The sequence below is a fragment of the Tamandua tetradactyla genome, chromosome 16 (assembly GCF_023851605.1).
Source record: "Tamandua tetradactyla isolate mTamTet1 chromosome 16, mTamTet1.pri, whole genome shotgun sequence".
Classification (NCBI taxonomy): Eukaryota; Metazoa; Chordata; class Mammalia; order Pilosa; family Myrmecophagidae; genus Tamandua; species Tamandua tetradactyla.
In genome coordinates, this window is record NC_135342.1 from 9,354,901 (window position 1) to 9,382,715 (window position 27,815).

At 40.6% G+C, this 27,815-nt stretch overlaps 1 protein-coding gene and 1 pseudogene across 4 annotated transcripts in view; one reads left to right on the forward strand and one right to left on the reverse strand.

The window, feature by feature from the left end:
- LOC143658690 (uncharacterized) overlaps positions 1–27,815 on the forward strand; it is a 92,722-nt gene that overhangs the window by 51,416 nt on the left and 13,491 nt on the right. The window contains exon 1 of one of the 4 annotated variants that reach the window (XM_077130875.1): positions 3,265–3,937. The exons of 1 other annotated variant lie outside the window; for it this stretch is intronic. Coding sequence is in view for 1 of the 3 variants with exons in the window: in XM_077130874.1 (XP_076986989.1) it covers positions 26,991–27,091 (101 nt within the window). In the remaining 2 variants the exon portion in view is untranslated. Of the gene's footprint in view, positions 1–3,264; positions 3,938–26,875; positions 27,092–27,815 lie in introns of those variants that run through there. 2 more of the 4 variants (XM_077130876.1, XM_077130874.1) reach the window with 2 other exon arrangements.
- On the reverse strand, positions 15,304–16,378 carry LOC143658697 (eukaryotic translation initiation factor 3 subunit F pseudogene; annotated as a pseudogene).

Here is a 27,815-nt window from a genome sequence, read left to right on the forward strand (position 1 = left end):
TCGTAGGCGGTAACAAGTCTGTGCCCATACCCCCCTGGCTCCCTGGGGGCGGCCATCTTTCAATTTTTGACGTACAGAAGGGAAAGGGGCCGAGTCAGTCCCAGTAGCCAGGATGGGCCAGAACGGTGAAAAGCCCCCGAAATCACCCCATTTCTTGACTCCTTAATCGCCGCGCTGCGCCGTCATAAGTAAGGGTCACTGATGGCGATTCGCAAACTGCATAGATGTTCAGACTCAGTCTTCCACAAGGCAAATTTAGCGCGAGCAATGCCCACATCAGAGGGGTTCCAGAGGAGCAAGATGGTCGCGTCCCTTTCCCATTTTGTACCGAGAAAGAGTTAGAAACGCCTCGGTGGGTGGAGTCGTCTTAGTTGTTGGGGTGTCCAGGCACAAGAAAACGTTTTACCTAGCGACACATCAGGCCTATAAGCGATACCCCGAGAACGCTTCTTACAGAATGTGCCTGTGGGAGGAAGGTTTTGAAGACAGGAAAGCTTTTGGAGAAGCTATGACAATAAGAAGACAGAGGTCACGCCGTTAAAGGGAAGTAAAACAAAGCAAGTTAAGGTGAGAAGAGCCAACAGGAAGAGGAAATCCATTGTTGGAGGCCGGATTTTCCTTACTTCAGGGATGGGAGTATCAGGAGCAGGGCTTTCTGAGCACTACAGGCCAGAAATTCTGGAAGGAATCAATAGGAAAACTCCAGGGAGAATTAAAAGTTGTACAGGATAGTAATGATAAGAATCGTACAAAGGTGGCTTGTAAATAGCATTTACATAGTCACCATAATCTAAACAATAAATCGGATCCAAACAAAATCATAACACCATTGGGTGAATGGGGAAAAGGAGATGCCTGTAGGGTGGAATGTTTGTTTGTGAGAAAATTGCTTTGCAGCCTCCTTCATGATAAATCTGTAGACAATGCGTAAAACTGAAAAATTCATTTTTATCAATATATGCATGTTATTTAAATAGCAAGACAGTTAAAAACAACAACAACCTAAAACCTTTGCAAAAACTAGTTGACCCCTAAATTTAGGATTTTTACAAAATGAAACTGAGCACACTATGCCTCAGCAATTCTAACCTAGGTATTTACTGGGGGGTAATGAAAACTTGCGTCCTCTCAAAGATTTGTACAAGAATGTTCGTACCACCTTTTATTTATGATAGCCCCAAAAGAGAAACAGTTCAGGTGTCTGCCACTGGATGAATGGATAAACAAACCAGGTATACTCATGCAATAGACACTACTCAGCAGTTGAAAAAGAACAAAATACATGCGACGACTAGATGAATTTCAAAAATATTACCCTGAGGAAAAGAAGCCAGAGACAAAAGAGTCCATAATATATGATTCCATTTATATGTAATTTAGTAACAGGCAAAACTAATATACGATGAAAACATACTAGGACAGTGGTGGAATGTAGGAGATAAGATTAAAATAAGACCTGCGGAACTAGTTGGGAGCAGATGGCATTAGGGTGGTAGGGTGGTGTCGGCAGTAAACTGTGGAGATTGTAATCTGCTTTAAGTTATCTGATGTATGTAAAACAGTCTGGGAGGAAGAGAATGTTTGTTTACCCCAAGTGGTTATTTTAAGTATGAAGGAAGAGCACTGAAAGATAACTACTCCGTTCTCTTAGGAAATGCATGCATGCCTTTTGTCACCCTGCAGTATGTAAGCAGGATCTGGTTTAGAATAAGGTTTTCTGTTGTCTTTTATCAGTAAGCTTCAGACCCCCTGATCCCGTCTGTCTTTCTCATCATTCCTTAATATCCTTCACGCTCCATTTCATAGGAAGCAACAATGGAAGAGGGAAACGATTGGAGGCAGCAGTTATCATAACTGTCTAATATTTCCTTCTGTGATAAAGCCAGAGAGGTCTGAAACAAAGAGGGTATTATGTGACTGTTTGCTAAATCTAATTAGTGGATCCCTTTATGCCTGCTATATTTTTCCTATACATTTGAAATATTTCTCAAGTAACATATATGAAATTAACTAAAGGGAAAGCAAATGTAACAAAGTCAGAAATAAGACTACTATACAAGTTTTCATTGTTGCAATTCAAATTGATCTGAATGTTGTAGCCAATAAACTAAGAAACAGAATTAACAGTAAAAACATCCAGAATATATAATGAGATCCTAAAATAATTAAAAGATAACCAACTTAAAACAGAAAAAAATGAAATTAGGTAATTCATAATATAAGAAATAAAACTAAGATTTTGTTCACTCTTAAAATGGGCAAAAATGAAAAGATTGGCGAGTCCGTAAGGAAAGAGGCATCTTTAAAAAAATTTTTTTTTTAATTTTTACTGTTCACAATAAACATACAAACATTCTTTTTTTTTTTTTTTTTTACGTGGGCAGGCACCAGGGATCGAACCTGGGTCCTTGGGCATAGCCGGCAAGCATTCTTACCTGCTGAGCCACCGTGGCCCACCCAAACATTCTTGACATACAAATGTTCCATGCATGGTGTACAATCACAGGCTCACAATATCATCACATAGCTGTGTATTCATCACCATGATAATTTTTTTTTTTTTTGGAACATTTGCATCTCTCCAGCAAAGAAAAGAAAAGAGAAAAAAGGGCGGGCAATGGTGGTACACTGGCAGAGTTCTCGCCTGCCATGCCGGAGTACCGGTTCGATTCCCGGTGCCTGCCCATGCCAAAAAAAAAAAAAAACAAACAAAAACACTCATACATGCCATACCCCTTATCCCTCCCTCTCATCGACCACCAGTAGGAAAGAGGCATTCTGGTAAACTTAGTCTATATCTTTTTTTTTCATATGTCCACCACCTACGGCTTCCGAAAATATTGAGAAAATGCAATTATCTTGCTTGGCATAGTCCTCTGTTCAAGAAAAAAAAAAAAAGGATCCACTTCATAAATAATGCCTATAACGATCCAGTCAAGCGTATACATTAATGGAATATTTTTGGACAATGATCGGAAATCATCTACCCAGTTTACAGGTCTTATTCTCTTATAGAGTTATCATTCCAATTCTAAGAATTTATTCATTAGAAATTATCTTTGTGAAAACTTTTGATTTGAGATCAGCCTCCCCGGTAATTTCTACCAACAGTTTCTGGGCAACTAGCTCCCTGCGGTCCACCCTCCTCCCCCTCCCCACCGCCTCCCGGAAGCAGCAAAGCCCCGCCCCTATCATTGGCACCGCCCCCCCACTCCCGGTCTGGTCCCTTCACCTTTAACCTGTAGGTGGCACCCAACCTCCACCAATAATCCCCGTTGGCGCTCTCTGCCTTCTGGCTACTACTACCTTCTCCAGACGCATTCCCAGAAATCGTATCACCTGATCCCCACTTCTTAAAGGAGGCGCTCTTCACTGTACGGATATGGGCACGTTCTTCAAGATGGCTCTGCCCACTGCATTGGTTTGCGGCCTTGTCCGTACGGGCGCACAGCGGAGGCGGCCATCCATCCTTCAGTTGGGTGCGACTCCTGGGGTGGAAGCCGGGGATAGGGGATTGCGCATGCAGTCGGCGTATGCGGTGCGGCGTGTGGCCAGCGCTCATTGCGCCCCGGGGGTTAAGCGACCAAGTGCTTCCAGGGCTGGAAAAGAGGCTGGGCGGTGCCTCGCCAAGATGGCGGTTCCCTCGTAAATCTACTGAAAGGGGCTGCCAGCATCATGACGAGGTCTTTGTCTGAAAGGTAGAAAGCCGTAGAGAATCTGCGTGTCTGGAAGGAAGCCCGGATGCTGTTCTGCAGCTTGAAGGCTCGGATGCTACGGATGTTCAGCTTGGCAAGTGAAGTTGCGCGGCCCGGTTTGTGAATGTAGAACGAAAGTAATGGACCAAGGCTATTTCAACGCAGCTGATGTATTGACAGTCTTTTAAGGGATCTCAGTTTCGCATTCCGGGAGTGGAATCAGGTTGAACTGATTTGTGGAGGTTTGTGATTTATGGTGGGAGAGGGTCGTGGAGAGTCTGTGAGAGAAGCAAGCTCTTGGGGTGGGGGTGGGGCGAGGGGGTATGTGGATTCCTTGATTGATGGAGGGGGACTGTTGGGAGTGGAGGGCGCCTGGGGATGGTCAGGGATTGAGGTGCGCTGCAGAAAGAGGTTAGCGCTTGGGGTGCCTTTGGAGGGGAGGTTAGTGATTGAGGTGACCTTGAAATCAGATCAGTGATTGGCGTGACATAGGATCAGTGATTGGGATATTGTTTGGGTGAAAGGTCGGTGATTAAGGTGCTCCTCGGGGGACGGTCACTGACTGCGAAGGTGCATGATAGGAGGTCAGTGATTGGGGAGCACTTGTGGGAGAACAGAAATTGGGATGTCTGTGTGTTACCGGATTTCAGAGAGCTTTGCAGCTTTATCCCAATGTCTGAAGCAGACTGCCTGAGGAAATGGGTGCTCGGTGAAAGTTGATGTTCCAGGAATCCAGACTTACATTAGGAGCTTTTTAAGGCTTCCACTATCCTCCCCTAGAACAGAGCCGAGTTTTCCTCTGCTTGTTACAATTAACCAGATTGGTGTTACATTTTCTAATGCCTTAAAGTAAACAATTATTTTCTCTTTAATGGAAATTGATACATGGGCATAACCCAAGTGATAAATTTTTGTTGTTTAGGTTGTTGTCTGGATAGAGCGCTATGAATTTTGGGGCACAGGGATTTTCTACTTTCCCTGTCTTTTACAGACTGAAGAATGGAATTGTTAATTGAGAGTTCTAGTGAAGGGCTGTGCGTCCCCATTTTTTTAAAAAGGAAAAAGAGGAAACCTTTTATCTTTTAAGTTTCCTATTTCCTGAGGACTACTAAGAGTTTAATTTAGAAGCGAAGTTATGTCTTTGGCCACAATGAACCTTAATGGCTGTCCTCTAGGCAATATTGTGATTAGACAGTAAGCTGTCGAAGCACCACCTATTTCTAAAGAAGAGAGAGAAGAACAAGGCAGATTTCCCTACCAGTGCCTGGTGTCCCAGATGACTAGCCTGCTGTTCCGAGCGCTAATTCATCAGCCATCATGGGATCAGCTACTCTATCCCCAGGCGTCCAGGGCTTCTTGAAGACTCAGGAGATGGATGGTCTGGGACCATCCCTAAGCTGCTGCACTGATCCATTCATTTACCTGGGTATCTGTGCTCTTAACTTACTGCCTGACCTATTGCCTAAGAGAATGAAAAGGATTTTGTTGGGTTAGAGTCATTAAGGATTCCAATGCAGGACAGCCAGTCAAAGCTTAACAGATTTATTGAAGGAAGAAAGCAGATAGGAGCCAGCAAAGTATGGACTTTATACTTACAGAACATGGCTGGGAGTGAGGCTCCCTTTATTCTTTGCAGTACAGCTTTTAGGAAGTGAAAGCAAACTTAACACTAGTAGCTTCCCAATGAGAAGGGCCCACCAAGGTTTTAACCATACCTGAGAGCTATAGTATGGGGTGGGGTGGGGTGGGGTGGTGGGTGGGACTGTGGTCCAGGCTAGCTCTAGGCAGGTAAGGATTGAAGAATTGATGCCTTAAGCAAGTAGAGAGCAGGAGGGCCTGTGTGTTCATTTTGAGATGAACGGAGGCTTACTGGCTTTTATAGGCTCAGCTAACTCTCATTAGGATAGCTGGGGCTTTCACTTACTCTGCAAACCTCACTTTTGGCTTTTAGGGGGAAACATTCCCAATGGAATGTACACAGTTCCCTTGGGCCTAAACTAGAGGTGACTCCTTAGAATGTTAAAAAAAACACCTTGTTTGGTGTAAGAATTTTTAGCCCAGGATCCTGTTTTACAAAAGATGGAATGTCTCAGAAGTCATACAAAGCCAGACAGAGAAAAAAGGAGGTTCTTATGGAGGCAGGGGAGAGGAACTCTGGTGAAGAGGTGAAAAAAGAGGAGCAGATTCAGCAAGAAGGGTCTGGGTCCTTAGAGGAGAGGAAAAGGGAGACTGTGAGAAGTCTCAGAGCTGAAGAAAGAGAAACAGAGACAGGGACTTGATTTGGCTCCCATAGGACTCCTGCATGACACTGGGAGAACCCCCCAAATAGGCCCAAAAGGGCAGTTTCACCCACCACTCTGAGACTCCTTGGATCTATACTCTGGAGACAGGGCCCCGCCACCTCCAAAGAGGGAGCCAAAGGTCGAAGGTGAGCCAAGGTTATGTCTTCAGGGAGCTGCACTAGAGCCCCTTGATTCCTAGAGAGAGAAGTGTCAATGAGGACATAGGAGAAAATAGCAATGAGCTAAGCAAGAAGAAAAAACGGCAGTACATGGCCAAGTGTCCCGGTACTCACCAGCCTAGATGTTCAGAGAGAAATTCCTCCTGGCTGGCTGTTCTTGTTTGCTAGCTGCTGGAATGCAATATACCAGAAACGGAATGGTTTTTAAAAAGGGGGATTTAAGAAGTTGCTAGTTTACAGTTCTAAAGCTGAGAAAATGTCCCAATTAAACAAGTCTATAGAAATGTCCAATCTAAGGCATCCAGGGAAAGATACCTTGGTTCAAGAAGACTGATGAAGTTCAGAGTTTCTCTCTCAAGTAGAAAGGCACATGGAGACCAAGGTCAGGGTTTCTCTCTCATCTGGAAGAGCACGTGGCAGGCAAGGCGTCATCTGCTAGCTTTCTCTCCTGGCTTCCTGTTTCATGAAGCTCCGGGGGGGCATTTTCCTTCTTCATCTCCAAAGGCCACTGGCTTATGGGCTCTCTGCTTCTCATGGCTATGTCGTTCTTCTCTGTTCTCTCTGAATCACTCATTCTCCAAAATGTTTCCTCTTTTATAGGACTCCAGAAACTGATCAAGACCCACCCAAATGGGTGGAGATATACCTCTACCTAATTGAGCTTAACAACCACTTTTGATTAAATCACATCCCCAGGAAGATGATTTAATTACAGTTTGAAACATACAATGCTGAATAGGGATTAGAAGAAATGGCTGCCTTTACAAAATGGGATTAGGATTAAAACATGGCTTTTCTAGGGTGCATATATCATTTCAAATCAGCATACTGGCTCACCAAAATATGTTACTGGATTTTGGTTTCCTAGGTTCTTATCTGCTCCGTAAGAGAAAATTCATAGGCACAGCACAGATGTAGCAAGTAGGTAAGAAGTTTATTAAGTACACATTCCAAGAAAAGTAGCATGCGGGCACTCTCAAAGTAAAAAGAAGATGGAGGATGAGAAGCAATAGGCAATGTGGGGCCATTTGCTTTTATGAATTAGCTTTCCTTATTCTCTCTCCCCCTTTCTTGTTAGGGCTCTTTCTTCTACCTTACCTCTTCCTAGGGTGGTGCCTGGTGGTAGGCAGTGCATTTGGGTGGGTCTCTTGGTTTCACCCTTCTCCTAAGGTGACTCATTCAGATGGGGTTGTTTGGCTTTAGGTGGGTTGACTGTTGCTGGGTGTTGCCTGTAAGTGGATACCCTGGGCAAGGTGTCTGTGCCAGACACAGGCCATCCTGACCTTGATTAACCATCCTTGTTCAAGGGCTCCTTCACGGTGTTCTCTCTCTTTTCTCTCCCTGTTCTAGCCTGCCTCGTTTGGATGTTGCCAGTGCCTGAGAAAGTCTTCTGGGAAGGGTCTTCTTTGGATGGCCTTAGAGGGATGTCAGTGATTAGGGTAGCTTGGAATGGGTCAGTGATTGGACATCCTTGAAAAGAGGTCAGTGCTTCTGGCATCTTTGGAGGTGTGTTAGTTTGCAAGCTGCCAGAATGTGATATACCAGAACTGGAACAGCTTTTACAAAAGGGGAATTTATATATTAGAAGTTTACAGTTCTAATGCCATGAAAATGTCAAAATTAAGGGGCCAACAAGAGGTTACCTTCACTCAAGAAAGGCTGATGAAGTTCAGGGTTTCTCTTTCAGCAAGGAGAAGAGCTAGCTTTCTCTCCTGGCTTCTTGTTTCTTAAAGCTTTCTTGGGGTCATTTACCTTCTTCATCTTCAAAATCCCTGGCAGCGTGGACTCTGGTTCCGGTTGCTTTAAAACTTTTGCTAGAATGATTCCCTCTTAAAAGGCTCCAGTAAGCAACCCTACCTTGAATGGGTGGAGCTACATCTCCATGGCAACCTTATAAGCGAAAGTTACCACTCAAAATTCAGTGGGTCATATCTCCATGGAAAGGATAAAAAAGATTCCACCCAGCAATATCGAATGAGGATTAAAGAGCATGGCTTTTCTGAGGGCACATAAAGGCTTCAAACCAGCACAGGAGGTGAGGACAGTGACTGAAGCATCCTTTGAGAGATCAGTGATTGTGCTGTCTTTGGGGGGAGGTCAGTGATTCAGGTGGCCTTGGGAGAAAGTCAGTAATTGGAGCATCCTTGGGAAGAGATCATAGATTAGGAATTCCTGGGGCAGGGAGGGGAAGGACAGGGATTGGATATCATTAAGGGTGGGTCAATGATTGGGACATCCTTTGTTGGGAGATCAGAGATGGAGTGTCCTAGAGGAAAAGTCAGTGATCAGAGCTCCTTGGGGCTAGGACAGTGATTGAAAGGTCATTTGGGAGCTTAGCGATTTCTGCATACTTGGAAATGGTCAGGGAATGGAGTGGGTATTGGTAGGAGGCTTGAGGCGGGCTTCGTTGTTGTCTTTGAAGATCTCCAGAAGTCACTGAGAGTCATGGGGTTCTGGATGTTTGGATTTGAATAAGTTTGCCTGTAGGACTCAATACTAGGGTAAACTGGGATGGTTGTGTGTCCCACATTTCAGATATGATGTGGGCAGGCATTGGTTCTCAAGAGGCATATGTGGCTTGGAACTTGGAGGACCTTTGGGTTTTTCAGGGTGGTAGGGTTTTAAGGCTCATATCTGGGTAAGAGGAACCTGTTTCTCATAGGTTACATTAGTGCCTTCTTCAAAACCTGCTTTACAACCTCCTCTGTCCTCTGAGTCACTGCCCCTTCTCACTGTCCCCACAAAAATAAGTGTTCTGAAATGATCAAGGTTTAAATAAATCTAAAGTAAAATGCTTATTATGAAAGGTGTGATGTCTGGCCCTCAGGCCCCCATGTTTACAGCATATTTCTTTTGGATCTTTTCTTTTAGTTTCTGTATTAGTTAGGGTTCTCTAGAAAAAGAGAATCAACAGGAAACACTTGCAAATATAAAATTTATAAAAGTGTCTCACATGCCCGCAGGAACGCAGAGTCCAAAATCCACGGGGCAGGCTGTGAAGCCAACGACTCTGATGGAGGGTCTGGATGAACTCCATAGGAGAGGCTCACCAGCCAAGCAGGAATGGGGCCTGTGTCCTCTGAGTCCTCCTTAAAAGGCTTCCCTTGATTAGATTTAGCATCACTAATTGTAGAAGACACTCCCCTTTGGCTGATTACAAATAGAATCAGCTGTGGATGCAGCTGATGTGATCATGACCTAATCCTATGAAATGTCCTCATTGCAACAGACAGGCCAGCACTTGCCCGGTCAGATAAACAAGTACTACAACTTGGCCAAGTTGACACATGTCCCTGACCATGACAGTTCCCTAAATCTAGCGACCAAAGATAGATGTTGTTAAAATATTGGTATTGGGCGGGCCACTGTGGCTCAGCAGGCAGAGTTCTCACCTGCCATGCTGGAGACCTGGGTCCGATTTAAGGTGCCTGCCCTTGCAAAAAAATATATATATATTTGTATATTTCCTCTTCCATTCTTTCCTATGATTTATTTTATTATATAGGTGTGATAATACCACATAAGCAGTTTTATAATGTGCTTTCTTTTCATTTAACCGTATTTGATGCAATTGATCCAGTATTACCAACTTTGGTATAAAGTTTTGTTGGTGTATACATATTATTCCATATATGAACCTCTTTGGAATGTTGACTGAATCATATTAAATCTTTATAGTAATTTGGATAGGTTTAACATATTAAAATATTCATATAGGCTAGACATTTGTTTTCCTAGGTGTATTTTTGTGGTTATCGCAGATGATATCTCTTTCCATTTGAAATTCTTATTTATTTATTTTTCTGGTATGTACAAAAGCAGCTATTTAAAATATTTTTTTTTGCTTACTTACTGAAGGCTTCTCATTACTAATATGTTTTAGTTAATTCTCTTAGGTTTCTAATTATGCATTCAGAGCCCTGGCAGGGACTTTGGTTTAGCAGATTTGTGTGTTTGTCTGGATTCTGCCAGTTACTAATTGCATGAAATCGAGTGGTTTCTCAACCTCTCTGAAACGCTTTTCTTATTTGTTTAAAAAAAGACAGTAATACCTGTTCATATAGTTAAAGTATGTGGAACATAGTAAGGTACCCAAGACATGTTATCAAACTGTATTCCAGTATTCATACTTAGTTCTCTGGATTTTCTGTTTTAAAATATTATTCATTTCACTTTTTTTTCCTTTCCCTTTATAACTGTCTTTCTCTAAATGTAGATTTAATTGTAGGTACAATTTTGGCAGAATCCCATGATAGAGGTGGCGTTTGTTTGTAATTTTTGTTATAAAATAATTATATGTACTACTTTTTTCTTAAATTACCTACCACTGAAGAAAATACTGTTAACTTTTAGATATTTATATATACGTATGGATCTAAAACACAAACAAACACATGGCATCATACTGTGATATTATGGACATTTTCTTTTCGTTAAAGTTATTTTTTATTTGAGAAGTTATAGGTTCGCAGAAAAATTAAGCATAAAAATACAGCCTTCCCACATACTATCTTAATACTAACACCTTGTGTTAGTGTGGTACATTTGTACAATTCATGAAAGAACATTCTTGTAATTGTACAACTAACTATAGTATGGACATATTTTAATGTCAGTAAATATAAACTGAAGTCCTTTTTTATTGTGGTAGCATATATACAACATAAAATTTCCACTTAACTATTTTTAGGTATACAATTCAGTGGCATTAATTATGTTCACACCATCTCCACCATCCACACCAAAACCTTTCTATCACCCCAACCAGAAACTCTTTACCCATTAAGTTTTAATCCTTCTCCTCCCTCCCACCCCTAGTAACTTGTAATCTACTTTCTGTGTTTATGAATTTGCATATCCTGATGAATTCAAGTAAGTGAACTCCTTTTGTATCTGGCTTATTTTACTCAATTGATGTCTCCAAGGTTCAGCTATTTTGTAGCATATTTCAGAATGTTATTCCTTTTTATGGCTGAATAATATTCCATTGTATGGATAGACCACATTTTTATTTATCCATTCATCAGTTGATGGACACTTTGGTTACTTCCACCTTTTGGCTATTGTGAATAATGCTACTGGAACTTTGATACAGAAATATCTGTTCAAGTTCCTAAATTCAATTTTTTTGGGTCTTTATCTAGAAGTGGTTATTGCTGGGTCATATGGTAATTCTATATTTAACTTTCTTAGGAACTGCCAAACTGTTTTCCACAGCAGCTGTATCATTTTGACAGTAGTAATTTTTAAATAACTGCTGCAAAGTATTCCACTGGACAAAAATACATCAATTATGCAACCAATTCCCTATTGATGGGCATAGATGAATCAGGCACATCTTTGTCCACTTGTTCCCCATTATTTTCTTAGGGTAAATTTACAAAATAGGGTTACAGGGTGAGAGAAGATGATTATTTTGAAGGCTTTCAATACATACTGACACTGAGTAACACTTCTGCCTATAGTGTTAAGAAGTGCTAGTTCCCTCTACACTTTTCAGCAATACCACAGATGTCATTATTTTCAGCCTTGCCATTCTAACAGCTGGCCAAGTAGAAAATAACCCAGAGACCAGGGAGGACATTAGAGGGACAATTTCATGAGAATTGAAACCAAAACCACAAATTACAAAACAACATGGCTTACAAAATTAAAAAACTGTACTTAACTGAATCGAGACATATATCACAAATAGAGATCGTTATGTTCTACCCTTTTAGTACCAATTTCAGCAGAACCACGTGTTCCAAAAGAAGGCTACAGACAAACTGATCTAGCAGTAACTCCATGTAGACTTTTGCACTCTAAAGCAGTGGATTTCAACCAGGAACAATTTTGCCCACCGGGAGACATCTGACAATGTTTCTGGTTGGCACAGCTGTGGTGTGGTACAGGCATCTAGTGGTTATAAGCCAAGGAAGGGATGCTGCTAAAAACCCACAATGCACAAGGCAGCCCCACACATATGCAACAAAAAATTACCTGGCCCAAAATGTCAACAGGGTTGAGATTGAGAAACACTGTTCTTAAGATAAAACCACTGCCTGTTCCAACCATTCCCTGCTTTAACGTTCTGAGCAATTGCTGCCAAAACAATTCTATGACTAATCCTAACCCTTAAAACTTATGAGAACCCTTTTCTTAACTGCCCTCCACCCTGTTTTAAGATGTCCCGCAGTTCCTCAGGACATGTAGTCTCCCTTGCTATTACAAATAACAAACTTAACTCTTGAAAACAGGTGTATTGTGTTTTATACGGGGGGGTGGGGTGGAATGTGAGTCTTTGGCTGACAGGGATGAGTGTTGCTAAGACTGTTGTCTTCTGGTTTGAATTTGCATTTCTTTTATTCAGAGTTTGTATTCTTTTTCTATTGTAATTAGCTATCCATGTTTCTGACATGAATTGCCTATTCATACCCCTTACTTGTTTTTTTCTTTGGTAGCATTATTGATATTAATTTCTAAGTGCTTATGCATATTGATTTTGTGTCCTAAATTTTGCTAGTATTTGCTTCATATTTTTATATTTCAGTTTGATTTATGGTGGTATTTTCTATATAGAAGTTTTAAAATTTTTATTACCCAAGCATATCAATTTTTCTTTTCTTTTTCTTTTTTTTATTAATTAAAAAAAAAAAGAAATTAACCCAACATTTAGAAATCATTCCATTCTACATATGCAATCAGTAATTCTTAACATCATCACATAGATGCATGATCATCATTTCTTAGTACATTTGCATCGATTTAGAAGAAGAACTAGCAAAACAACAAAAAAGATATAGAATGTTAATATATAGAAAAAAATAAAAATAATAATAATAGTACAAAAAAAAAGACAAATAAACAGACAGACAAAAAAAAAACCTATAGCTCAGATGCAGCCTCATTCAGTGTTTTAACATGATTACTTTACAATTAGGTATTATTATGCTGTCCATTTTTGAGTTTTTGTATCTAGTCCTGTTGCACAGTCTGTATCCCTTCAGCTCCAATTACCCATTATCTTACCCTGTTTCTAACTCCTGCTGGACTCTGTTACCAATGACATATTCCAAGTTTATTCTCGAATGTCGGTTCACATCAGTGGGACCATACAGTATTTGTCCTTTAGTTTTTGGCTAGACTCACTCAGCATAATGTTCTCTAGGTCCATCCATGTTATTACATGCTTCATAAGTTTATTCTGTCTTAAAGCTGCATAATATTCCATCGTAGGTATATACCACAGTTTGTTTAGCCACTCGTCTGTTGATGGACATTTTGGCTGTTTCCATCTCTTTGCAATTGTAAATAACGCTGCTATAAACATTGGTGTGCAAATGTCTGTTTGTGTCTTTGCCCTTAAGTCCTTTGAGTAGATACCCAGCAATGGTATTGCTGGGTCGTATGGCAATTCTATATTCAGCTTTTTGAGGAACCGCCAAACTGCCTTCCACAGTGGTTGCACCATTTGACATTCCCACCAACAGTGGATAAGTGTGCCTCTTTCTCCACATCCTCTCCAGCACTTGTCATTTTCTGTTTTGTTGATAATGGCCATTCTGGTGGGTGTGAGATGATATCTCATTGTGGTTTTGATTTGCATTTCTCTAATGGCCAGGGACATTGAGCATCTCTTCAGGTGCCTTTTGGCCAGTTGTATTTCCTCTTCTGATAGGTGTCTGTTCAAGTCTTTTTCCCATTTTGTAATTGGGTTGGCTGTCTTTTTGTTGTTGAGTTGGACAATCTCTTTATAAATTCTGGATACTAGACCTTTATCTGATATGTCATTTCCAAATATTGTCTCCCATTGTGTAGTCTGTCTTTCTACTTTCTTGATGAAGTTCTTTGATGCACAAAAGTGTTTAATTTTGAGGATCAATTTTTCTTTTTAATGATACCTCCTTTGAGTGACATAGTGACCAGTGAGTAGGCTGGTCTTCTTCACCACAATATTATAAAAATCTTCAGGTATATTTTCTCTTTGGATGCTCATGGTTATTATTATTATTATTATTATTATTTTACAAAAGGTAGGCCATGCTTATTTAGTCACAATCAGTTGACTGACTCAGTGTGCCTTAAGACCACAAAGAAACCGTTTCTCCTTCACTCCATAGTGAGTCCTATGTTGCTTCCTACAGACTGGAGCTTGAAGGATATTAAGGAATGATGAGAAAGACAGATGGGATCAGGGGGTCTGAAGATCAGCGATAATAGACAACAGACAACTTTATTCTTAACAGATCCTGCTTATATACTGCAGGGTGACAAGAGGCATGTGTGCATTTCCTGAGAGAACAGAGTGCTTATTTTTCAGTGCTCTCTTCCTTCATACTTAACATAACCATTTGGGGTAAACATTCTCTTCCTCCCAGACTGCTCTACATAACAATCTCCACAGTTTACTGCCACCACCACCCTGATGCCAGCTGCTCCCAACAAATCCTCAGGTCTTGTTTTAACCCTTGCTGCTACAGTCCTAGCCTTGGGACCCAGATTTCTGGAAGTGCTGCTTGGGGCCTGTATCAGCTAGGGTTCTCTAGAGAAACAGAATCAGCAGGAGATGTCTGTAGATACAGAATTTATAAAACTGTAAAACTGTCTCACATAACCATGGAAATGTAGAGTCCAAGGTCTGTAGGGCAGGCAACCAGCTGACAGCTTCAATGAAGTTCCTCAACAAACTCTCAGGAGAGGCTGGCTGGGCAGCCATGGGAATATAAGGGCCCAAGGTCTGTAAGGCAGGCCGCAGGTTGGCAAATCTGATGAAGTTCCTCAATGAACTCTCAGGAGAGACTGGCTGGACAACTGTGGGAATGGGAGAGTACAAAATCCGTAAGGTAGGCTGTGAAGCTGGTGACTCTGATGAAAGGTCTGGACGAACTCCACAGGAGAGGCTTACCGACTGAAGCAGGAAGAGTGACTGTCTCTTCTGAATCCTTCTTAAAAGGCCTTCCAGTGATTAGATTAAGCATCACTCATTGCAGAAGACACTCCTTAGCTGATTACAAACATGATCAGCTGTGGATGCAGCCAACGTAATCATGATTTAAGTCTATGAAATGTCCTCATATAAACAGATGGCCAGCGTTTGCTCAACCAGATGACTGGGCACCACCACCTGGCCGAGTTGAAAATGAACCTGACCATGACTGGACTCATTCACAGGTTTACAAGTTTCTCATTAAGGGCAATCTGTGACTGTGTGAGATTAGCCAAGTAGGTCACCATCAGCAGTTCATTGATGTTGCCGTTGAACATGGTCTCAAAGTCATCAGGAACTACTTTGGGTTCTTGGTTAACCAGACTCATCAAGAAGCGGCCCACAGGATTGTCAGTTGACTCCTTCCCAGACAGACATCCTCTGCATATTACAGCACTGTGCTTAGGGTGTCCTGTATGTAAGTCGATGCTCCTCCTACTTGCTGTAAGTCACTTGAGAGTCTAATAACCCAGTTGGGGTTAAAACCAGGTCTTCATGATCAGGTCAACTCCAATGCATTCAGTGTCATATTATGCATACCTCACTGTCAAATTTGTGAACATCACCCCCATGGTCCTCTCAGGAATGCCCATTAAAGTGCTGATATAGGCCTTGATGCTCATGCGGCCATTCTGGAGGCTTATGTCCATAGCAAGGTGAATGGGGTTGGGGGCTTCCCGGCTGTAGTACTCATGAGTCAGCATGGAGGGCTCTGTCATAGCATGGCCTGTATGTACCAGTCCAGGATGAGCTCATTTGTAGAAACTTTCTTGTGCAATTAATACATGTTCTTAGCAAAGTCCATGTCAACAGGCATCTCATCTTCAGAGTCATTGTGTGGTACTGAAAAACAAGCAATTGGTGACTTCCATTGAGTGTTTGTCCACAGTTCCCAGCAAGTCCAGATAACTCAGGCTGGGCCCTCATTGTGGCATTCCTAGCTGTCCACGAAGGAGGTCGAAATGACCAGGTGCAGTCAGCCCATGCGGCCGCCAGGGAAAGGCCCTGAAAAGGCTGGACCAGGCAACACCAGCATGGGAGTGTACACCGGGGCTTGCGTTGAGGCCAGAGTCTCCCCTGCAGCTGCAGTCATAGCTGCTGCCACTGCTGGTCAGATCATGGGGCCAGGACCGGTGCTGGGGCTAGAGCCGTAGCCGAACCTGAAGCTGGAGCTGGGGTTGAAGCCAGGGTAGTAGACCGTGCCGGAGGTGAAGTGGCAGGTGGAGAACTCACTGGTACAGCCGATGTGGCCATGTTGAGAGATGAGCCTCATGCTCATTGTTAATTATGATTCTATGCTTCTATATATCAATCTCTAGCCTATTAGTATCTTATATCAATTAAATAACAGTTTTTATTTCTTCTTTGATAGAAGTTAAGACTTTTTTTTAATATGCTGTATGGTGGGGGTTACATTTAATTCTTTTTCCATGTGACTATCCCGTTATTGTAGCAACACTTGTTCAATTTTTTTTTTTTTTTGGAGGGGTGTAGTGCATGGGCTGGAACTTGAACCTGTGTCTCCTGCATGGCAGTATGGCAGGTGAGAATTGTACCACGGAACTACCCTTTGCACCCCCAAGATTTTTTTTTTTTAATTTCTAAAAAGCTTGAAATTTCAGAAGGATGTTTTAGTTCATTTTATTATTTCTTAACTTTGTGCTTTTAATATCAGAGTGTGTAACCTATATAATTTCTGCTTTAAGTGAGTTAATTGATTTTTTTTCTGGCCATTATATATTTTTATGTGAGCATATCATAACAATTGAAAGAAGGTATGTTTTCGTGTGTGAGATATCTAAATTCACCTTTCACATTATAATGTTTAGATCTTGAGGTCATTTTTAATCTACTAAGTCTACCACAAATTTATAGTGATATATAAACTTGCTCTTTTTGTTCAAATCCTTTGTAGTCTTACAATTATTTTTCATCTTTATCTATCAATTTCTGGGGGAGCTGTAATAATCAGGGTAAATATAATTTTCTTGTTTTGTATTTATATAAGTTTTCCTGTTTTTGAGAATGTTTTGAGGCCATATTGAGGATTGTAAATATATTTGAGATTGTTCTTCTTGGGATGATTGTTATTTTTGTATTCTGGAGTATTTTTCTTCATCTTACTAATGCTTTTGGCCCTAAATTTCTTTTGTTTGCTATCTATATTACCTCAATATATTAACCACAAAATATGGTTAATAATTGCTTGGCTTATACTTTAATATACTTCTTAATGTCTTTGTTTTTTAGGTTTATCTGTTGAAAGCCATACATACCTAGGCTTTGGTTTTCATTTTGAGTTTAATTTTTTTTTTTTTTCAGCTGGTAGAACTCGTATTAGTATTTCTTGTAGGGCTGGTCTCTTGTTGACAAATTCTTTCAGGACTTCTTTGTCTGTGAAAACTATAATCTCTCCCTCAATTTTGAAGGACAGTTTGGCTGGCTACAGAATTCTTGGCTGGAAATCTTTCTCTTTCAAGATCTTGAATACATCATACCACTGCCTTCTTGCCTCCAGGGTGTTAGTTGAGTAGTCTGAACTTAGTCTTATTTGGTTTCCCTTGTATGTAGTAGATTGTTTTTCTCTTGCCACTTTCAGGATTTTCTGCTTCTCTTCAACATTTGACAGACTGACCAGTATGTGCCTTGGGGTAGGCCTATTTGGATTTATTCTGTTTGGACTTCATTGGCCTTTTTTGACTTGTATATTTATTCCCTTTATAGAGGATTGGGAAGTTTTTCCCGTTATATCCTCAACTACTCTTGCTAGCCCTTTACCCTTCTCTTCTCCTGCTAGTACACCAGTGATTCTTATATTTGTGTGCTTTGTTTTGTGTGTCATTTCCCTGTGTTCTAATTCAATTTTTTCCTTTTTTTTTTTTTTTTTTTTGCCATTTGCTGGTTTGAGTCTTCGACATCAATAATCCTGTCCTCTATATCACTTATTCTTTCTTCTGTCTCTTCAAATCTAGTGTTGTGTGCCTCTAGCATGTTTTTATTTGGTCAACAGTCTTTAATCTCTGTGATATCCGCTACTTTTTTTTTTTAATTTTCCCCTAAGTACAGCTTTAATGGCATCCCACTAAATCTGTTATGTTGTATTTTCATTTTAATTTAATTCAAAATACTTTCTAATGTTCCTTTTTAAAAACTTTTTTATTAATTAAAAAAATTAACAAACAAAACATAAAGATATCATTCCATTCTACATATACAATCAGTAATTCTTAATATTATCACATAGTTGCATATTCATCATTTCTTAGAACATTTGCATCAATTTAGAAAAAGAAATAAAAAGACAACAGAAAAAGAAATAAAACGATAATAGAGAAAAAAAAGATTATACATACCATACCCCTTACCCCTTGCTTTCATTTACCACTAGCATTTCAAACTAAATTTATTTTAACATTTGTTCCCCCCTATTATTTATTTTTATTCCATATGTTTTACTCTTCTGTTGATATAGTAGCTACAAGAAGCATTAGACACAAGGTTTTCACATTCACAGGGTCTCATTGTGAAAGCTATATCATTGTTCAATCATCATCAAGAAACATGGCTACTGGAACACAGCTCTACATTTTCAGGCAGTTCCCTCCAGCCTCTCCACTACATCTTGAAGAACAAGGTGATATCTACTTAATGCATAAGAATAACCTCCAGGATAACCTCTCAACTCTGTTTGGAATCTCTCAGCCATTGACACTTAGTCTCATTTCACTCTTCCCCCTTTGGTCGAGAAGGTTCTCTCAATCCCTTGATGTTAATTCTCAGCACATTCTAGGGCTTTTCTCAGTCCCTTGATGCTGAGTCTCAGCTCATTCCAGGATCTTTGTCCCACGTTGCCAGGAAGGTCCACACCCCTGGGAGTCATATCCCACGCAGAGAGGGGGAGGGTGGTGAGACTGCTCGTCATGTTGGCTGGAGAGAGAGGCCACATCTGAGCAACAAAAGAGGCTCTCTTTGGGGTGACTCTTAGGCCTAAATTCTAAGTAGACTTGACCTATCCTTTGTGGGGTTAAGTTTCATATGAACAAACCCCAAGACTGTGGGCTCAGCCTATAGCTTTGGTTGTCCACACTGCTTGTGAGAATATCAACAATTCAACTTGGGGAAGTTGAATTTCTCCCTGCTCTCACCATTCCCCAAAGGGGGCTAGCAAATACTTTTCCAGTCACTGATCAAATCACTCTGGGATTCATCGGGGCATCAATCTGGACAAACCAACAAAATCTCATGTCCTACCTGAGATTCCAAGTACTTGTGACATTCAATCAAACTATCTACATGAGTTATATTGGGAAATGCTCTAGTCAAAATATAAATTTTGTAACATAAACATTTTTTGCTTTAGTCTCACACATAAGGTGACATTTTAAAGTATTAATTATCATCTATTTTCAGCATCCTGCAATAATGTAATTCCTTTGTTCTTCCTCATGCAATAACATTTTTAAAATTTGTACCTTGTACATTTCACTGTTATTATACACTCTAGGCATTCCTAGATTATACTGTCTCAATCTTTAACATCTTTCTTTCTTTCTGATTTCATTTATGTCCCCAGCCCTCCTCCCTCTATCATTCTCACATGCAGCTTCATTCAGTGTTTTAACATAATTACATTACAGTTAGGTAGTATTGTGCTGTCTATTTCAGAGTTTTTGTATCCAGTCCTGTTGCACAGTCTGTGTCCCTAAGCTCCGATTACCCAATATCTTACCCTATTTCTATCTCCTGATGGTCTCTGTTAACAACGACATATTCCAAGTTTATTCACTAATGTCAGTTCATATCAGTGAGACCATACAGTATTTGTCCTTTAGTTTTTGGCTAGTCTCACTCAGCATAATGTTCTCAAGGTCCATCCATGTTGTTACATACTTCAAAAGTTTATTCTGTCTTAAAGCTGCATAATATTCCATCGTATGTATATACCACAGTTTGTTTAGCCACTCTGTTGATGGACGTTTTGACTGTTTCCATCTCTTTGCAATTGTAAATAATGCTGCTATAAATATTGGTGTGCAAGTGTCCGTTTGTGTCTTTGCCTTTAATTCCTCTGAGTAGATACCTAGCAATGGTATTGCTGGGTCATATGGCAATTCTATATTGAACTTTTTGAGGAACTGCCAAACTGCCTTCCACAGTGGTTGCACCATTTGACATTCCCACCAACAGTGGATAAGTGTGCCTCTTTCTCCACATCTCTCCAGCACTTGTCATTTTCTGTTTTGTTGATAATGGCCATTCTGGTAGGTGTGAGATGATATCTCATTGTGGTTTGATTTGCATTTCTCTAATGGCCAGGGATGTTGAGCATCTCTTCATGTGCCTTTTGGCCATTTGTATTTCGTCTTCTGAGAAGTGTCTGTTCAAGTCTTTTTCCCATTTTGTAATTGGGTTGGCTGTCTTTTTGTTGTTGAGTTGGACAATCTCTTTATAAATTCTGGATACTAGACCTTTATCTGATATGTCATTTCCAAATATTGTCTCCCATTGTGTAGGCTGTCTTTTTACTTTCTTGATGAAGTTCTTTGATGCACAAAAGTGTTTAATTTTGAGGAGCTCCCATTTCTTTCTTTCTTTCTTCAGTGCTCTTGCTTTAGGTTTAAGGTCCATAAACCCACCTCCAATTATAAGATTTATAAGATATCTCCCTACATTTTCCTCTATAACTGTTTTATGGTCTTAGACCTAATGTTTAGATCTTTGATCCATTTTGAGTTAACTTTTGTATAGGGTGTGAGATACGGGTCCTCTTTCATTCTTTTGCATATGGATATCCAATTCTCTAGGCACCATTTATTGAAGAGATTGTTCTGTCCCAAATAAGTTGGCTTGACTGCCTTATCAAAGATCAAATGTCCATCGATGAGAGGGTCTATATCTGAGCACTCTATTTGATTCCATTGGTCAATATATCTATCTTTATGCCAGTACCATGCTATTTTGACCACTGTGGCTTCATAATATGCCTTAAAGTCTGGCAGCATGAGACCTCCAGCTTCGTTTTTTTTCTCAAGATACTTTTAGCAATTCTGGGCACCCTGCCCTTCCAGATAAATTTGCTTATTGCTTTTTCTATTTCTGAAAAGTAAGTTGTTGGGATTTTGATTGGTAGTGCGTTGAACCTGTAAATCAATTTAGGTAGAATTGACATCTTAACTATATTTAGTCTTCCAATCCATGAACATGGTATGCCCTTTCATCTATTTAGGTCTTCTGTGATTTCTTTTAACAGTTTCTTGTAGTTTTCTTTGTATAGGTTTTTTGTCTCTTTAGTTAAACTTATTCCTAAGTATTTTATTCTTTTAGTTGCAATTTTAAATGGAACTCGTTTCTTGATTTCCCCCTCAGATTGTTCATTACTAGTGTATAGAAATGCTACAGATTTTTGAATGTTGATCTTGTAATCTGCCACTTTGCTGTACTTGTTTATTAGCTCTAGTACTTTTGCTGTGGATTTTTCAGGGTTTTGGACAAGTAGTATCATATCATCTGCAAACAGTGATAGTTTTACTTCTTCCTTTCCAATTTTGATGACTTGTATTTCTTTTTCTTGTCTAATTGCTCTGGCTAGAACCTCCAACACGATGATGAATAACAGTGGTGATAGTGGACATCCTTGTCTTGTTCCTGATCTTAGGGGAAAAGCTCTCAGTTTTCCCCCATTGAGGATGATATTAGCTGTGGGTTGTTCATATATTCCCTTTATCATTTTAAGGAAGTTCCCTTGTATTCCTATCCTTTGAAGTGTTTTCAACAGGAAAGGATGTTGAATCTTGTCAAATGCCTTCTCTGCATCAATTGAGATGATCATGTGATTTTTCTGCTTTGATTTGTTGATATGGTGTATTACATTAATTGATTTTCTTATGTTGAACCATCCTTGTATACCTGGGATGAATCCTACTTGGTCATGATGTATAATTCTTTTAATGTGTTGCTGGATTCGATTTGCTAGAATTTTGTTGAGGATTTTTGCATCTATATTCATTAGAGAGATTGGTCTGTACTTTTCTTTTTTTGTAATATCTCTGCCTGGTTTTGTTATGAGGGTGATGTTGGCTTCATAGAATGAATTAGGTAGCTTTCCCTCCACTTCAATCTTTTTGAAGAGTTTGAGCAGGATTGGTACTAATTCTTTCTGGAATGTTCGGTAGAATTTACATGTGAAACCATCTGGTCCTGGACTTTTCTTTTTGGGAAGCTTTTTAATGACTGATTCAATTTGTTTGCTTGTGATTGGTTTGTTGAGGTCATCTATTTCTTCTTGAGTCAAAGTTGGTTGTTCATGCCTTTCTAGGAAGTTGTCCATTTCATCTACATTGTTGTATTTATTAATATAAAGTTGTTCATAGTATCCTGTTATTATCTCCTTTATTTCTGTGAGGTCAGTGGTTATGTCTTCTCTTCCATTTCTGATCTTATTTATTTGCATCCTCTGCCTTCTTCTTTTTTTCAATCTTGCTAAGGGTCCATCAGTCTTATTGATTTTCTCATAGAACCAACTTCTGGTTTTATTGATTTTCTCAATTGTTTTCATATTATCAATTTCATTTATTTCTGCTCTAATCCTTCCTTTTGCTTGCTTTGGGGTTAGTTTGCTTGCTTTGTGGTTAGTTTGCTGTTCTTTCTCCAGTTCTTCCAAATGGACAGTTAATTCCCTAATTTTTGCCCTTTCTTCTTTTTTGATATAGGCATTTAGGGCAATAAATTTCCCTCTTAGCACTGCCTTTGCTGCATCCCATAGGTTTTGATATGTTGTGTTTTCATTTTCATTTGCCTTGAGATATTTACTGATTTCTCTTGTAATGTCTTCCTTGACCCACTGGTTGTTTAAGAGTGTGTTGTTGAGCCTACACGTATTTGTGAATTTTCGGGCACTCTGCCTATTATTGATTTCCAACTTCATTCCTTTATGATCTGAGAAAGTGTTGTGTATGATTTCAATCTTTTTAAATTTGTTGAGAGTTGCTTTGTGACCCAGCATATGGTCTATCTTTGAGAATGATCCATGAGCACTTGAGAAAAAGGTGTATCCTGTTGTTGTGGAGTGTAATGTTCTATAAATGTCTGTTAAGTCTAGCTCATTTATTGTAGTATTCAACTTCTCTGTTTCTTTATTGATCCTCTATTTAGATGTTCTGTCCATTGATGAGAGTGGGGAATTGAAGTCTCCAACTATTATGGTAGATGTGTCTATTTCCCTTTTCAGTGTTTGCAGTGTTTGCCTCATGTATTTTGGTGCATTCTGGTTCTGTGCATAAATATTTATGATTGTTATGTCTTCTTGTTGAATTGTTCCTTTTAATAGTACATAGTATCCTTCTTTGTCTCTTTTAACTGTTTACATTTGAAGTCTAATTTGTTGGATATTAGTATAGCTACTCCTGCTCTTTTCTGGATGTTATTTGCATGAAATATCTTTTCCCAACCTTTCACTTTCAACCTATGTTTATCTTTGGGTCTAAGATGTGTTTCCTGTAGACAGCATATAGAAGGATCCTGTTTTTTAATCCATTCTCCCAGTCTATGTCTTTTGATTGGGGAGTTCAATCCATTAACATTTATTGTTATTACTGTTTGGGTAGTACTTTCCTCTACCATTTTGCCTTTTGTATTTTATATGTCATATCTAATTTTCCTTCTTTCTATACTCTTCTCCACACCTCTCTCTTTTGTCTTTTCACATCGCTCTCTAGTGCTCCCTTTAGTATTTCTTGCAGAGCTGGTCTCTTGGTCACAAATTCTCTCAGTGACTTTTTGTCTGAAAATGTTTTAGTTTCTCCCTCATTTTTGAAGGACAATTTTGCTGGATATAGAAGTCTTGGTTGGCAGTTTTTCTCTTTTAGTAATTTAAATGTATCATCCCACTGTCTTCTTGCCCCCATGGTTTCTGCTGAGAAATCTACACATAGTCTTATTGGGTTTCCCTTGTATGTGATGGATTGCTTTTCTCTTGCTGCTTTCAAGATCCTCTCTTTCTCTTTGACCTCTGACATTCTGACTAGTAAGTTTCTTGAAGAACGTCTATTTGGATCTATTCTCTTTGGGGTGCGCTGCACTTCTTGGATCTGTAATTTTAGGTCTTTCATAAGAAGTGGGAAATTTTCAGTGATAATTTCTTCCATTAGTTTTTCTCCTCCTTTTCCCTTCTCTTCTCCTTCTGGGACCCCCACAGCACGTATATTTGTGCGCTTCATATTATCATTCAGTTCCCTGTGTCCCCGCTCATATTTTTCCATTCTTTTCCCTATAGTTTCTTTTTCTTTTTGGTCTTCAGATGTTCCATCCTCCAGTTCACTAATCCTAACCTCTGTCTCTTGAAATCTACCATTGTAGGTTTCCATTGTTTTTTTTCATCTCTTCTACTGTATCTTTCATTCCCAAAAGTTCCGTGGTTTGTTTTTTCAGACTTTCCATTTCTTCTTTTTGTTCATTCCTTGCCTTCTTCATGTCCTCCCTCAATTCATTGATTTGGTTTTTGATGAGGTTTTCCATTTCTCTTTGTATATTCTGAATTAATTGTTTCAGCTCCTGTATCTCATTTGAACTATTGATTTGTTCCTTTGACTGGGCCATATCTTCAATTCCTGATGTGATTATTATTTTTTGCTGGCCTCTAGACATTTAATTACCTTAATTAGTTTATTCTGGAGATTGCTTTCACTTATCTTACCTAGGGTTTTCTTGCTAGATGAGTTCGTTGTTTATCTGTTTTTTGACCTTCAGTTCAGCTTTTTCTGGGCCTCTAGCTTAAGTTTTTTTTAACAGAGGGTAATTTTTCAGTTCTTGTGTTCTTGTTTCTTGTCCTACTTGTAAGGTGCCTTTTCCCTCCCCACCCTTAGAAGGGTCTACATAGTTTTACAGACTCCAGCCGGGTTTTCCCGGACTAAACTGACCTCCTATCAGGGGGAAGGAGTCACCTGCATCAGTTTTCCCTGAGGGTGAGACCCAGCAGGTTGAAAGACTTTCCTGTGAAGTCTCTGGGCTCTGTTTTTCTTATCCTGCCCAGTATGTGACACTCTTCTGCCTGCGGGTCCCAGCAGCAAAATATGTTGTGGCTCCTTTAACTTTGGAAGGCTCCCCCTTCTGGGGGCGTGGTGGAGACAGAGGAGAGTTTGTAGGCTGGCTTTAATGGCTTCAAATTGCCTAGCCCTGGGGTCTGAATTCCTTGATAGAGGGATTCCACCTAAATTGGGCTTCACTCCTCCCCTGGGGAACAGGCGGGAGACAGCCCTGAATCAGTCTGTTTCTGCCTATGCCTGGGGTAGTTGCAGCCCGAGTAGTCCCACCACTGAATCCAGAGGCAGCCAAGCCTCTGTAGGAACAGCCACAAAAACTTCCATTTCATCCCCTTTCCTCTTTTTCGGTTAGCCCAATACGAGACCTCCGCCTTGACCAGTTTCGCCTGAGCTGGGGGCCTATTTTTAGTAGTCAGAATTTGTTTATTAATGCCACAGTTGGTGTTTGGTGTTTGGTTGGACTCAGTCCCTGCTACTGTTAGAGTCTCTTTCCTTTCCCTCTGGGAAGCCGCCTGTGGAGGAGGGGCGCCAGCCGCCGGCCGCCACAGCTTGGGGAACTCACAGTTCCAGAGACTTGCAGCCAGTCCAGCTGGTCCAGACTGGGGTATGCTGTGTGTCCGGTCACTATCATGGCTCCGGGAGCTGTTCTGTACTGTTTCTGGTTATTTAGTTGTTGTTCTGGAGGACGAACTAAAACGCGCACATTGCTAAGCCGCCATCTTGGCCCCTCGATATCTGCTATTTTTCTATTTATTCTTTCAGATTCCTCTTTATGCTCTTCTCCTGTCTTCTTGATCTCCTTTATGTCATCTGCTATCCCACTTATTTTATTAAGTAGAGTTGTGTGAACATCTTTGATTAGTTGTCCCAACATGTGTGTCTCCTGTAGTGTTTTAATTTGGTCGCTAGGCTGTGATATATCTGTCTGCATTGTGATGTTCTTAGTGATCTTCTGCTGTCTCCGTTGGATGTAACTATCTTGATTGATTTACTTTGGGAGTTGATTTCTTTCAGTAGTCTAAGGCCTTGTGTTTGTGGGATGGTTGTGCAGCAGGGAGCGTGGCATGGGGTGGGGCACACAGTGTGGTGATTTGTTTCAGGGCAGGTATTAATGTAGGTTGGGGAAGTTACACTGGTGCTTATGAGCATAGGTGCCCAGTGGTGTAACCCTGGTGTGCGCTGGTCTAAGGCACGGGGCCCTTTCTGTGTATGCATAGAGCTGTGGCAGCAGGTCGGTGTTATGCCTTCATGGATTGGGGGCAGATGTGACCCAGCTGCACAGGTCAGCACTTTCTCTGAGCTGGGAAGTGAGGCTGAGGGCCGTGCACATGCGCGGTTCTAGGACTGCTGTAATGTTCAGTTCCCAGAGCTGAATGATGTGATTGGGGGCCCATGCGCATGCGTGGGTTTGGGAGTGCCGTAAACGGATGCACAGAGCTCAGGGGGAGGTGGAATGAGACTGTGCAACACTATGGGACACTATGGGGGTGGGGTGGGGGCAGGGGTAGCCTAGGTATGGAGGTTTAGTGCCCGCAATCTTTATGCACTGGCAACAGCCTGCAGGGAACAGGGAGGGAGAGGTAGTGCTTGGGAGGGGTGCGGGAGAGGTGGGTTGGGCTACACTTGGGGTGGGGGTGTGGGGCAGGTATGTGCCTCGGGGGCTGGTAGGGTGCGGGCACCTGGAGCCCGCTCCTGGAGAAATGGAAGCGGGTGCCGGGGTTCAGGTGTGTGGGGTATGGGGTGAGTGGCTGGTAACGGGGCTGCACTGGTGAGGTTAGTGCACCCAAGGAACGCCGCGTAGCTTACTTCCTAGTCCCAGTCTCCCGTCTATGCACTCCTGTACCTCCGCACCAGGCTCCAGCTTTCTGCCTCTCAGTTCCTCGGCCTCTGCAACCAGGTCTGTCACATGTGGTGCAGAAGGCTCTCCCAGGTCAGCCGCACTCCCAAATTGCCACCTCAGTTGTCCTCCTGTCCCTTCTCTAACTTTTCCGTGGAGCAGGGCTAATCTTGAGCTGCTCTATTCTGCCATCTTTCTGGAAGTCCTGATTGTGTCTTCAAAGAGGCAAACTAAATCCACTTATATTTACGGTTATTTCTTGTATATTTTGACTTGTTTTTATCATCTTTTCTGATTTCTACAGTTTTTTCCTGCTTTTCCTCCTCTTTCCCTGCCATCTGTTGAATCAGTGAAGGTTTTTATATTTCCACTGATTTCCCTTTGAATGTGTGGAAGCTGTAGTTTGGGTTTAAGTTGTTATTCATATGTTTCTAATGTACATTAATGAAATTTTAAATAATTCAGATTTCTATCCTCCTCCCAAACAAAGACCTCAGAATTCTAATTTCTAAGCACTTCACCCATCTCCAAAATTTTGTAACCAAGAGTTTGTTTCACCTTCTTTAAATATATATATATATCATCTTTTTAAAAAGCAATACATTCAGCTTCTGTTTCTATTTTTGTACTTTGCCTTCTCTACCTGCCCTCTTATTTTTCTTTCCTTCCTGGTGAAATACATCCTTTAACAGTTTTTACAATTATGGTCTTTGGAAGACATTTCTACAACAGTTTTCCTCTGCCTAACATCTCTGTGGCATATAATTCTTGTCACTTGAAATCTGCTTTTCTTTATTGTGTAGGTGGATGGGGGTGG